This window comes from Pelodiscus sinensis, chromosome 3 (genome assembly GCF_052426305.1).
Source record: "Pelodiscus sinensis isolate ZL-2025 chromosome 3, ASM5242630v1, whole genome shotgun sequence".
In the NCBI taxonomy this organism is placed as follows: Eukaryota; Metazoa; Chordata; order Testudines; family Trionychidae; genus Pelodiscus; species Pelodiscus sinensis.
Window position 1 is genome coordinate 143001064 of NC_143054.1, and position 12932 is coordinate 143013995.

At 51.3% G+C, this 12932-nt stretch overlaps 1 protein-coding gene across 3 annotated transcripts in view; it reads left to right on the forward strand.

Moving 5' to 3' along the window:
* The window catches only part of CMTR1 (cap methyltransferase 1), a 52066-nt gene extending 39259 nt beyond the window's left edge, over positions 1-12807 (forward strand). For all 3 annotated transcript variants that reach the window (XM_089777406.1, XM_089777405.1, XM_089777404.1), the window contains exons 17-24: positions 1354-1485; positions 1999-2121; positions 3582-3673; positions 4312-4380; positions 5631-5678; positions 6285-6397; positions 6886-6994; positions 9616-12807. In XM_089777406.1, the coding sequence (XP_089633532.1) occupies positions 1354-1485; positions 1999-2121; positions 3582-3673; positions 4312-4380; positions 5631-5678; positions 6285-6397; positions 6886-6994; positions 9616-9748 (819 nt within the window). In that variant the 3' untranslated portion in view covers positions 9749-12807. The remainder of the gene's footprint in view (positions 1-1353; positions 1486-1998; positions 2122-3581; positions 3674-4311; positions 4381-5630; positions 5679-6284; positions 6398-6885; positions 6995-9615) is intronic.
* The last annotated feature ends 125 nt before the right edge of the window (positions 12808-12932 follow it).

Sequence of the window (12932 nt, forward strand, 5' to 3'; positions counted from 1 at the left end):
CTGATGTCTCTTTAATGACCCTGAGGTCATTAGCTCTGACACCGAAGGGGAGCCAGGGAATAAAGAGGTCTTTGGCAGGGGAGGTCTTGCCCTGAATGAAGGAACACCAGAAGTTTGCACGTTCTTTGAAGCCCACAGTAGGATTGAATTCCCATGAGGAATTTTAAACAAACAATTTCATACTGAACGCACCAGTGGTGTTTGCAAAGCTTGGGTGTAGCGGAGTTGGGGCTCAGGGGCTTGCCGTGCTCTGCCCGCTTAGCATTCCAGCTGAGAGCAGGGTTGAGGTGTGGGGGTTTGCCATGGATCCTGGAATGCTGGTTGGGTGCAGTAAGGAAAGCCCTTCCCCCTCCATGCCTTGACCCCACTCCCCAGCTGGTACGTGAGGTTGGCAGAGCAGGACGAGCCTCATAATGGAACACTGCACGACTCTAAGCGAGTATCATAGAATCATAGAATAATAGGACTGGAAGGGACCTCGAGAGGTCATCGAGTCCAGCCCCCCGCTCTCAAGGCAGGATCAAGGCAGTATGTCCTCCAATAGATCAGCAACCTAATAACAAAACAGTGTTAACCAGGACAACCATAAGTGAAGAGTTACTCTACTGTGACACTCATTTTTCGAAAAGGAGGTTGTGGTGAAGAATGGAACCTCATAGGAGAGCCTGCCCTTGACAGAGCTATGAATATTCTGGAGGGTCTTCTAAGACCTTGCAGAACTTCCCCTCATGTTCTGATCCCTCCTTTGGGCACACTTCTGTCAAACCAGTGCTGCTTTTGGCCTGAAAGGGACAGGTTCCTTTCCTTTCTAATCCTGTAGCAGAGCAGTGGAAGCAATTGGTGTAGTTGGGAAGTAGAGAGGCCATCTTAGCTGCTTGCAACAAACAAACCGTGAAAGTGAAATGAATCCTCTTTTATTTAAGAGACAGCTTTGGCCTTGACACCAATTCTGTAGAAGGCAGGTAAATAGCTTTGTATCCAGGCCTGTTCTTTTCCCTTCACACTCCTTCCTTGGTGCCTCCTATAGGGGCTCAGCAAGGAAATTGAAATAGCCTCTCAGTACAAGTGAGTGGTTTTGTGGGCAAGAGCTCATGGTCTCTCCAGATGTCAAATTTCTCCTCGTCCTTGTCTATGCTGGGGATGCTAGCTTTTCCTCTGCGGCCCTGCTTAGTATAATTGACACCAGGCTAAGTCTCACGAGTGTCCAGGCTAGAATTTGCACCCATGTAGCTAACAGCTGTGGCTGAAATCAAGGCACATCCTGATGCACACAAAGCTTTTTGTTGCTGTTGCATCTATTGTTGTATCTGTAATCGGGTAACACACTGTTCTCTTCCTGCCTTTGTACTTCAGGGAACAGACATTGATATCTTTAGTTTTAAACCAACACCACTCAACTCAAAAACCCTGGAGAAGATCCGCCATGTTTTAGATTACAGATGTATGGTATCTGGAAGTGAACAGAAGTTTCTGCTAGGGTTGGGGGTAAGTGCAGACAACTGACTTGAGAGCAGGAAGTTCCCTGTCTAATTAAGCTGTTTGTTTACAATCTATTTTGAAGGTATTACCTAGCAATTTCATCCCACCTGCCTGTCCTTATACTATGGGACAGAGGAAGGGGGGTAGGGAGATAAGGGTGACCAATGGACCTTTCTTAAGACCACTGGTTGTTTTGTATTCCTTAGTCCTCCAGTCCCCACACTAAATAATCTTGGTTTTGAAAATCTCTCCTCACAGAGCATGCTGCACTTCCTCCATCTAATAAATCTTTTCTCTGCTCATCTCCGAGCAGTATCTCTGGTGGGTTGGTCAGGGGCCCTGCCTAATGTTAGGATCTGTGTGTGGGTTCCTCTGCAGCTGAGCTGTAGGCTCCTTCCTTGAGATGTTGTCAGCAGGAATGAATATATTCTCAGGGCTGTTTGTCAGCTAAGCTAGAAAGAACATGCCCCATTCCTGCTTGGAATTAACCTTGCCCTGTTTCTCTTCGCCTGTGCGCAGAAATCCCAGATCTACACGTGGGATGGTCGCCAGTCAGATCGCTGGATGAAACTGGACCTGAAAACTGAGCTGCCGCGGGATACCCTTCTCTCCGTGGAGATTGTTCATGAGCTAAAAGGAGAGGTCAGAGATTGTTCCTTCCCCATAAGGGGGCAGTCCATAGTCTGCCTGCAGTTTGTGATTGCTAGGAGTACATGGTAGGTAGATGGTCCATCTGTGCAGCTTCTGAGAGGATTCCCTGGGAAGTTGTTTTGGGATAAGCTCTCCTTTCCTGTTTATAGCCAGAGATTCATAGATGACTGCTTCCCTTCAGTGGTATTCTGCATCATCTCCATGGTTGATCTATTGTCTGATCAAACATATCTCAGTGGCCTTTGGTGATCACACATACATGTCTGCACTTGCAGTGCTGCTGTGAGCTATATGTGTACCCCCTACCACTCCACAGGTGGCTACATTTCAAAGATGCTGAATGTACAGAGTTTGTGAAGTGGGTTTGGATCTGTTGCAACAAAGGTGCTACAAAGGCATCAGCTGGAGGAGGTGTTTGAAGCATTGATCTTAGATCATTTGCTGAACTATCTGACCGGTGTCTGGCATTGTTTTATTTTTGTAACTTCCACGTTAGTTGTCATAAACAACATATGACAATCTGTAATGCACAGACTTATTGAAATATGATTCAGTTCTGTGATAGTCTTAGGGGGAAAGCTGATGTTCTGAGAACCAAAGGACTTTTCAGTAGAAGGTGTGAAATGTGACCCTTTGTTGACAAGGCTGGCTGAGGTTGTGCTGCATGTAGAAGATGGTGTTGTTATTGTAGTGATCTGCTGTGTTTTAAGCTGAGTAGATTTCTTTGATTAGTCTGTAAGAGGCTGAGCAGTCACAGACCCTAAAACTGCCCTACATGTCCACATGTGCTCAGCCACTTGATAATTGCAGCTCTTAAAAACAGACAGTGGGGCAGTGTTCTTTGTAAGCTGTACGCTTGTGCAGCCGCTCAAGAGAAATTCAAATGCCACCCAGCTGATTCGCAGAGCGCCCACAGCTAGGTTTAATGTTTCTATTGGTGGTGCATGTTCATACATGTCTCAGTGCATATACAAAAATGTATTCTGCACATGGATGGAGAATATCCACACGTGGATGGAAAAGATTAGCAGGAACATAGAGGTGGGGCCAGCCCAGAGGCTTATCAGGGCTCCATGGCATTCCTGAATGGAAATACAGGGTCAAAGCTTGTGTCCTTGCTCCTGGAGGTGGAGCAGCGAATTCAGTCTTGTGAGGGGAATGATTTGTAGGGCATCTAGCTGACTCAGTGTGGTGGTGATGGGGTTCGTAGAGTTGTCCCAGCCCTCCCCCGAGGGACTGGTATACAGGGTTTGTAGGATAGAAGATTGAAGCAGGGGAAGGGAAGAAGTCCCAGAGAATTCACTGGGGAGAGGAGAGGGGGACCAGCAGCAGAAAAAGTTCCCAAAGGCAGGAGATGGGTCTCCTCCTCTGGAGGTGGTGATGGGAGGCATAGAACCAGCTGAGTGCCAGCAGACAGCTTGTAACCTAACTCCCTGTGTTTCTCTCCTTAGGGAAAAGCCCAGCGAAAGATCAAGGCCATCCATATCCTGGATGTCTTGGTGCTGAATGGCAATGATGTCCGAGAGCAGCACTTTAACCAGCGGTAGGTAGGCTCTGGGAGTTTCTCTCGTGCATGGAGCCGAGAGCTGTCGGATCTTGGCTGGCTCATAGGCTGCCCTGTTGCTCATAGGCCACCAGGAACTGAGAGTGCTTAGTTGATGCGCTTGTACACAGATGGACTGTGGAACCATCTCTGAAGTGGGAGCCTCCTCTCTTCGCCCACCCCCTCTGTGCAGCAGAGAAGGCCTGGCTCCCTTTTGAGTCTGGAGTGAGCTGGCTAACCATATGGATATACTCAGCACTGCTGGCAATCTGACTGGGAAGGGTTGTGCCTTGCTGCAGAAAGGGAAGAGCCCTACAGTTCCTTCCTTAGCCCAGCACATCTGTTAGTCCCGCTCCCCTGTTCATGCATGAATGGGCTCATCAGCACACGCTGCGTTAGGACTTCCTAGCGGAACCTATGGAGATTCATCCCTACTGCAGAAACCCTGCAATTGCTATTGCAGGACACCTTGCTGGGGGAGCAGACAGCCTCTGAGGATGTTTGGGTGACTGGTGTCAGAGCGGGTTGTGTGGACAGAGGTCTCCTTGGCATCCCCTCCTGTCCCAGGGAAGCTGTCCCTAGATAATGCCACCAGAGCAGTAGCTAAAGCACAGAATTCTCTTCCCTGTTTGTTCTAGGATTCAGCTAGCAGAGAAGTTTGTCAAAGCTGTTTCCAAACCTAGCCGGCCGGATATGAACCCCATCCGGTGAGTGCTGCCTCCTTCCACATCCACCTTCATCTCAGGACTTCTGGGGCTTTGGGACTCATTTGCTGGAGGGTGAAGACATGGAGCGTAGCCTGACTTGCTCCCAGGCCTGCATAATATGTAGCTGGTGTTCAGTCTCATAGTGTATGCTAGAAGATAGCAAGCGGCCCTTTGCATTTTGGAGATGATGCTGATGGGTGGGTGTTTTAGGTACTCTCAGATTAACCTTCTGGAGATCAAACATTCGTGCTGCCTCCATCCCATGAGAGGCTGGTGCTAGTCTCACATGTAGACCTGCAGTTGTGCTGAGGTCCAGTTAGCTCAGCCAGTGCAAACCACAGTGTGCCCTGTCCAACATATGCCTTTAGCAAAACAGCCCTTAGCGCCACAAGTGATGTGGAATGGTGGTTGTGTGAAATAATGTGGGCTGGCTTCTGCGCAGCAGAGCATTGACCTGTATGCTGCCTTTGGGGACCGAGCTGTGAACGGGGGGATGTCTGATTCTCCTGAGCTGGGAGGAGCAACGTGCCCAGCGCTAAGAGTCAGGTGCAGGGTGACCCTTTGCTACGCTCACTGCTCATCCTGTAAGAGTGTAGCTGTTAGCTAACCCGGCGTCAGTGGCTGAGGGAGGAAAGGAGACCGTTCCAACCAGTGTTCCCTCTAAGGTTTTCCACCCATGAGTGGAGTGCGTTTTGTCCTGTGCGCCAGCAGTGAGGTCGCATGCGCTTGTTTGGATGTGACCCGCTGTGGCACCCACCTGTGGTGCTGCTCCCCAAGCGACTCTCCCATGTAGCCCCCCCCCTACACCTCTTGGGGAGAAGGTGAGATGTGCCCCCCACCAGGGAGAACTGCTCCGCTGAGCAGGCCCCCCTGAACCAGCCCCCAGCCATCCAAGCAGGCCACCAGCCCCCTGAGCAGGCCCCTCCTCCCCTGAGTGGCCACGGACCCCCGAGTAGGTCCCAGCACCCTGAGCAGGTCCCCCCCCACCACACAGCAGGTCCCAGCCTCCGCAGCAGGCTCTGCCCCCCCGCAGCAGCCCCCGCCACCACATGGCCTCAGCTCCCCCCCACAGCGACCCCACCACCACACTGCCTCAGCCATCCTGGAGCAGCCCCAGCAGGAAGGTGAGTGTTGCTGTGCGGCTCTGCAAAGCAGGTGGGTGGGCGGAGAATGTTCTTGTGTGTGGCCGCGCAGGCACACACCTTAGCGGGAACTCTGGTTCCAACCCCTCGGTGTGCATCTCTCCCCAGGGTGAAGGAGGTGTACAGACTGGAGGAGATGGAAAAGATTTTTGTACGGTAAGTGAATAGAAACAGTGAGACACTTCAGAGCAAGTCAGAGTTCGCAAATGCCGTGTGTCAGCAGAGATGGGGGGGCTCTATTGCTGTGTGCGAGGCAAGCAGCTGGTGAGAACCCTTGTCAATGCGGGGGTGTTTGTGGGCCGGTCTGTCAACTTGCTAATTCTGCATGGCTGAGGCTAGTCTGTTCTGGAGCAGCATGTGTGGCTTTACTGCACTAGAGGGAAGCAGCTCTCTTAGCCTTGCAGCCCAAAGAGGCCCATTCCCTTCCTGCCCTGTCACACACCAGGGGACAGCTACACTTGTGGTTGCCAGCAGAGAGATTTGCAGTTTGGACAGACCTGGAATGGAAACCCTGGTTGGGTTAAATACAGTAAATCACTGAAATGACCCGTGGTCCAGCACTGAGTCTCTGGCTGACAGTCTGTGTGCGCAGGGAGTCCTGGCCCCTTTTCCCTAGCCGCGGCAGGGGGAGACACAGAGAACTGGTCAGTGGCCTGTTGGTTTGTTCTACGGTGTGCCGTGCTGTCCAGTTCCACTACAGCTGTCTCTGAAGTGTGTGGCCTTGTGTGAACTCTTCTAAGCATCCCTTCTCTTGGCACTCAGGTTAGAGATGAAGATCATCAAGAGCTCCGGTGGAATACCACGGCTGTCCTACACGGGCCGGGACGACAGGCACTTTGTGCCCATGGGACTCTACATAGTCAGGACTGTGAACGGTAGGGAGAGCACTGCAGCCCTTTTGCCCTCATTGTTTTCAGGAGAGGGAAGGAATTTTGTTCTTTAAAGACACAGGGCCACGCTGTGCCCTGGGGTAACCCCATAGATGTCTGTGAAGTTACCCAACAGCTGGATTTAGCCCTTGTCCGGTTACAGTTGGCTTGGGTGGCATTAGGGTGAGGGTGGGTCAGCTGCCACCATTGTGGTTGGATTAGCTACTCTGGGGTTTCAGTTTGTTCACATGGGTCCTATTAACTGGATTCAGGATCATGGATTTCCTATCTGGAAAGAGCTCTCTCCAAATTAGTTCAGGCTGGGCTGGGTGCAAGCTTTGCCTCTTGAATTGACAGCTGCTTGAGTACACAGGGCCTTCTGGGGGGCTGGAGGGAGAAAGTGGGATGTCAAGTTGGCCTCTCACATCATCCCCAATCTGATGTGCCTCCTTTCTGGTCCTGCCCTTTGTCTGTCCCCTGTGGCTTTGCCCTAGATCCTTGGACAATGGCGTTCAGCAAAAACTCCAAGAGGAAATTTTTCTATAACAAGACAACCCATGAGTCGACATACGATCTCCCTCATGAATCCATCGCACCCTTTCAGTGAGTACGATCCCACAGAGTTGGCCAATGGGGTTGAGGCCTTACAATGTTCTGCAGTGGGGCCCCGTGCCTCTGCTGTGTGCCCCATCCTTCCCTGTAGGCCAGTGGTGGCAGTAGGCCTTGCTCTGGCAGTGCTGCCCAGAGACCTGCTTCTGGAGCCCTGTAATCAGGGGCTGACTTTCAAGTTGGCCACATCCAGAGGAGCTTGGTGGGCCCCAGTCTGAGCATATGGGCATGGGTTCCAGCCGGGTTGGGTGGCAGACATGCACTCTAATGGGCAGAGCACGAAACTCCTGGCCTCACTTCCTGGCTCTGCCACTGACCCGCTGTGAGCGAGTCACTTGGTGCCTCAGTTTCCCCATCTGTGATGGGGGATGGTGCTGCTGCAATTTGTGGGGGAAAGGCGGGTTCTGAAACTTAGTGGCTGTAAAGTACGCTGAGGTTCTTGGATGACAGACGTTAAGTAAATATTGAATTACAGCAGAAATCCACTTACTCCCAACTGGGATGCCAAGAAAGTAGTCAGGAGCTCATGGAGAGAACTGGGAGCCTCTTAGACAGGGGCCTATCCCTTAGGGTTCAGAGACTAGGGGCCATGGGATATCAACATGCCATTGCCTCTTAGGAAAGTGAGTCTTATGAGTCTGTTTCTCAGCACAGTGCTCAGCACTCCCTGGGCAGACAGCACAGGCCTGCATTGTGACCCAGCTGGAGGCTGATGTGAAATGGGGCTCCCTGCACACCCCTCTAGCCTCCGTCCTGGCTTTCAACCATGCTCTGGGAATCTTTCAGGCTTTCCCGTCAGCCAACGGAACAGTCTCTTGTTAGCCCAGGGCCAGGAGGGCTGCCCCTCACAAATTGGGGAGGGTGCTTTTCCTCCCTTCCAGCCTTCCCTGCAGAATTCCAGCACCAGACTCCACCACTGCTATGAAAACAAAGCAAGGAAGGGCTTTGTGTGTGACTCTGTAATGGGTGCTCTGCCTTGTCGTTAGTGAGCACTAATGTGTCTGTAATTAGCCGCTGACACATGCGTTTGTTGCTATGCTAATATCGTTCTGTTAGAACAGTGTACCTAAATAAGCTATGAATATTAAGCGTCAGTAATTGTATGAATCTAAGGCTGCTGTGTCTGCAGCAATTAGCAGCTCTGTTTTCACACTGGGTAACTAATACCCAGATGGGGTGGGGAGAGTCTCTGCTCAGGGATGAATTGAAGGATGGATTTCTGGTTTGGCCGAGATTCACTGCATCTCCAGAGCTCATGCTGGCAACGTGGGGGTTAATTTGATCTCTCATCCCCACTATTCCCAGAGTGTGCTGAGTCCCTGCTGTGTCGATTCTGCCTGTTGACCCTGCCAAGTCCTCTGCTAGGGCCTTGACCTAGTCTTTAATGAAGTTACCATGTTTGCCTCACCCTCTTAGGAACTTGAAAAACATAATTCCCCTAACTGATTGTTCCCAGTTTGAGCAGACATTGATTTGTCCCTCCCACTGCTTTGAACAGAGTTGCAACTAACAAAGCCATTTCCATGGAACGCACTTCAGTTTATAGGTCACGTTGGGGTGTCTGGATTTGTGTCAGCACGTACTTTGTGGAGTATGCCCTGTAACATGATTGCTGGTCTGACTAGCTGTAGCCTGCACCTACTCTGTGGGGTGCTGTCCCGTATCATGTGGTTGCCACACACTGAAATTGATGAGCCTGCAACAACAGCCTTTGCTAATAGAGCTCAGTGTTTTAGTGCGGGCAATAGACACTCACGTTTTGTTCAGTCTCTGCTATCCACAATGCAGCTGGGATTTGCCACTGCAGGGACAAAGTTAAAAGCTGGGGCAGAGAAAGATTTGAAGAGCCCTCTGGGTTAATACAGCAAATAACGGGCCCCCTTTACAGTGCCTCCTAGAAACCCTACCACGTATGCTCACAGGCCAGCTGTCTCTAAAGCAGTGGTGAGCAACCCACGGCCCACTGGGGCTCTGTGTGTGGCCTCCAGACATTTTGTTTAGCATTGGCCATGTGCAGCATTGCCTGGTGCCGCTGGGTTCCAGCCTCATATTTTTTTCCTACCAGTGTTACTGAAGTGACACACACCTAAAGCAAGGGCACGTAAAGTGAGGTGCATATTCATTGCACCCAGCACTGACTGTATCAGAGGGGTAGCTGTGTTAGTCTGCATCTGCAAAAATGAGTTCCACTAGCACCTTAAACAAGATTTATTTGGGCCTCAGCTTTTATGGACAAAGACTCGCTTTGTCAGATGCATCTTTCATCTTTGCCCATGAAAGCTTAGGCCCAAATAAATCTGTTAGTCTTTAAGGTGCCACAGGACTCCTCGTCGTTTAACACCGACTGTGAGAGCGACTGCTCCCTCTGCAACCAATCAAAGAGCAGCTGTGGTTCATTTGGCGTATCCTGCAAATTCTAGGTAGGCAAGCAGTTAGCAGAACTACCCAACCTGGGAGACTGTCTTGGTGACGACAGTCCAGAGGCCCACTGAGATGGAGGGCCACTCACTATCCTGGGTTGCTGCTCCGAAGTGTCTTTGTAGCCTGTGCTGATTGCATCCCTTCGCCGTGTACTGTGTTTGCTGTGCTGATCTGTCTCCTCTTTTTGCCTGCAGCATCTGCTATTTCAGCCGTCTCTTCTGGGAATGGGGGGAAGGGGTCAAAGTGCACGACTCCCAGAAAAGGCAAGATGCGGAGAAGCTGTCCAAGGAGGAAGTCCTTTCTTTCATCCAGGCGCACTACCCCTGATCCCCCAGCGTGAACTCTCTGGGGACTGACTGATGAGAGGGGAGGCAAAGACAGGAGGAGGGAGTCTTCCATCCAGGAGCTGCAGGCCTTCTGTGGAGGAGAACTGATTCCTGGGGGTTGGAGGGTGGGGTTTGGTGCTCAGAAGAAGTGGGATAAAGCCCCAGCCTGTGAGTACCAGTTTATACAAGTATCTGGCCCAGGCAGCAGCGGCGGTAGGTGCCTCAGAGGTGAGATACCAGGAGCCATGGTCTGATGCTCCTCTGTGCTATCCCACTGCATTCCTGGCAGCTTTCCCCACTCGTGCTCCGAACTTCATCCAGGTGTCTGCTCTCCGAGTTCCCCTGCTACGTGTGCGGAGCAATTAGGAGGCTGCATACTGTTCCCTGGCAGCACTGAGAGAAAAGGACAGTGGTCACAGGATGTAGGGAGGTCTGTACCTGGGAAGAGTGCATTTAGAAGGCCTTGCCGCTCTCCCGGCAGCCACCTCTGTCTCCTTCGCCTCGAGCCAGTGGGCTTTTGTTAAATACAGGGATGGCTCATTGGGAAGTGCAGGCTCTTGGCATGTGAGGATAGTCACTTTTTGCCAGTGGCTCCAGCACTTCCGCCCCAGAGGCACTGGGCAGGTTGTGAGGAGTTCTTGGGTGCTAGCATTTTGGTGGAAGGAAGCCAGTCCTCATGGCAGGAGATCACTGACTCCAAGCCAGCAGCCTAGGTGTGAGCACATGAATCTGCCCTAGGATAATGCTGAGATGTTTTGCTTTTTTCAGTGCTCAAAACCATCCCCCAGTTTCCGTCTCTCATTACCCCTCCATGTGTGTTCAGTGATGAAAGCAAAACGGGGAAGGGACCGTGACTCTTACCATGCTGGTTAGTCAAAAGACAAGCAATCCCACAACCATTGTAGGAGAAACCCATCTTTCCTGTTTGAATCACAGAACAGGCTTTACCCCCTGCCCTCCCCTCCAGACCTGGAGCCATGTCTGTAGCAAAAGGCACAGCCCTGGGATTCTAGCATGGCAGCAGGACATTTGTGTTTCAGCAGATCACAGTTCAAAATCATGACTCATTTCAGTGCTAGGCCCGCTACACAAAGCCACCCCAAAGAGCAGGACTGCCCTCATTGCCTGTTTTAACTTTGTGCTGGCCTTCAGAAATGCCTCTGGCCTAGGCTCACACGTGGATCAGAAGTTAATAGGTGGTTGGCTGCTTCGATCCATGCAGTCACTTATTTTTTCTTACACGGGTTGGCAATAAGGGAAAAGCTGACTTGGGGGTTGCCTAGACTGTGCCTTAAAGAGAACTGTGTATCTCTTGGAAACTAGAGGCAACCTTTCAGATTCTCATCCCCTCTTCATCCTCCCCAGGCCAGTGCAGGATGTGACTGGGTCTTTATCGTAGAACATGGGGAGTTCAGCTCGGGCAGAAGTATACATTTGGGTGAGAGTCACCTCATAACCAAGGGCAGCACAAGGACTGGGCATCACTTAAGTTACATTTTACCTCTATGAGCCTCATTAGGGCTTAAGTGGTGTGCAGGGTAACTTTCACCCTGAGCTCATAGGCCTTTGCTTTCCCAGCTCACAGTGTTCCATGTCTGCATGATCAGTTGGTGGTCAGGCATCTGTTAGTCCCCCAGTTGCTTAGTGTAATTGAGTTTAGCCATTGCTGGTTTCTTTGCTCCTCTTTGTAACATGGATCTGCATGTTGAGGCTTGATTGCTGCAGCATGGTGATTGTCACAGCTCATCTTGCCTTGGACTGGGCTGTCATTGCATGGGGAAACTCAGCTTTCAACTTTGGAAAGTGGTGGGAGCCCACGTTGGACTTGGGTATCCCCTGTTGGGCCCAGAAGAGCCCCGCTGCCCAAGTGTATTTAGAACACTGCCTTCTGCAAGCGCAGGCTTTGTGGCCTTTTCATGAAGGTGGCTAAGGACATGACAGACCTAGTTGCCCTGTGCCCTGTAGCAGGCAAGGGGAAGGTTTGCCAGCCCATCCGAGAGCTGGATGTGAGACTGCCCCAGAGTCATGGGAGCATGTGGCATGTGGCCTAAGAGCAGCCCTTCTGGAGAGGACAGCAGCCCCACCCAGTGCAGTTATTGGCTACCTGGTATTTATTGAAGGCTCCTCCATGAGGAGCAGTGAGGAGGTTCCACAGGTGGGGAAGGAGGTGCCTCTGACCAGGCAGCCATCATGCCAGCAAGAAGCCCAGGAGCCTTCCTGGAGTCTATTCCTTTTTCTCTTGGGCTTTTACTGTGTCTTCTGCACCCACAAGGGTGTGCCCCCCACTAAGGCCTTGGCCCCTTCCTGTTTGTGGGGCTAGAGGTGTCCCATAGAAAACATACCATGAATAATCTAGGTCTCCCATTAGCCTTTATCTGGTACTGGAACCCAGGGGTGCAGAAGAAACCCAAGCCGCCTGCAGGCAGCTGAGAGACTGCCTGCTTTCCCCCTTGCCCCAATTTGCTTTGCTTTTAGTCGCTTGTATTTTTTAAAAGGAGATGTATTTTTGGATGCACTGAACCACACCTCCCAGCCACTGGTGGGAGGGCAGCACCAGCACCTCACTACTGCTTCCCTGCAGCAGGGAGAATGCAGAGGGAGAAGGTTTTATCCCATGTCCACCTCTGGCTCAAGACTCTCCTATCCCCATTGCTCCTCCAGGCCTGGGAACTTGTGACTTGCTTTGAAATGCCCTAAAGGAACTGATCAGAGTTGAAAGGCCCAGAACCCCAAGAGGTCAAAACCACATATGTGCCGCTTTGTGTGGATCGGCGCCGCTCAGCCCTGGCGGGGAGGAGGGTGTGGAAGGGGGATTCAGTCTGATCATGTAGGCCAGTGAATGTCTCGGTATGAAAGGGATGATAGAAAATGAGCCGGGGGCTGACCCAAGTTGCACTCTCCTGTTAGCTCCTGGGGGAGGAGAAGAAAGGTCTCACTGGAGGGAATGTTTACATCTGTTGATTGCACATTTTATTGTATTAGGCTGTGTATCATTTTGTGTTAATTTCTCTGCTTTCATTGTCTGTGTATTACCAATACAGTCCTTTAATTCACAAAGGTGTTCACATACTTTGGTTTGTGTTTCCTAAAACCATGTGGGAGGCAGCAAGGGTGGTGGCGGGGGAGAGGAGGCGGAAGGTGGCTCCATGGAGCTGGCACATGTGGGGAGTCTGGTTGAAAGCTGG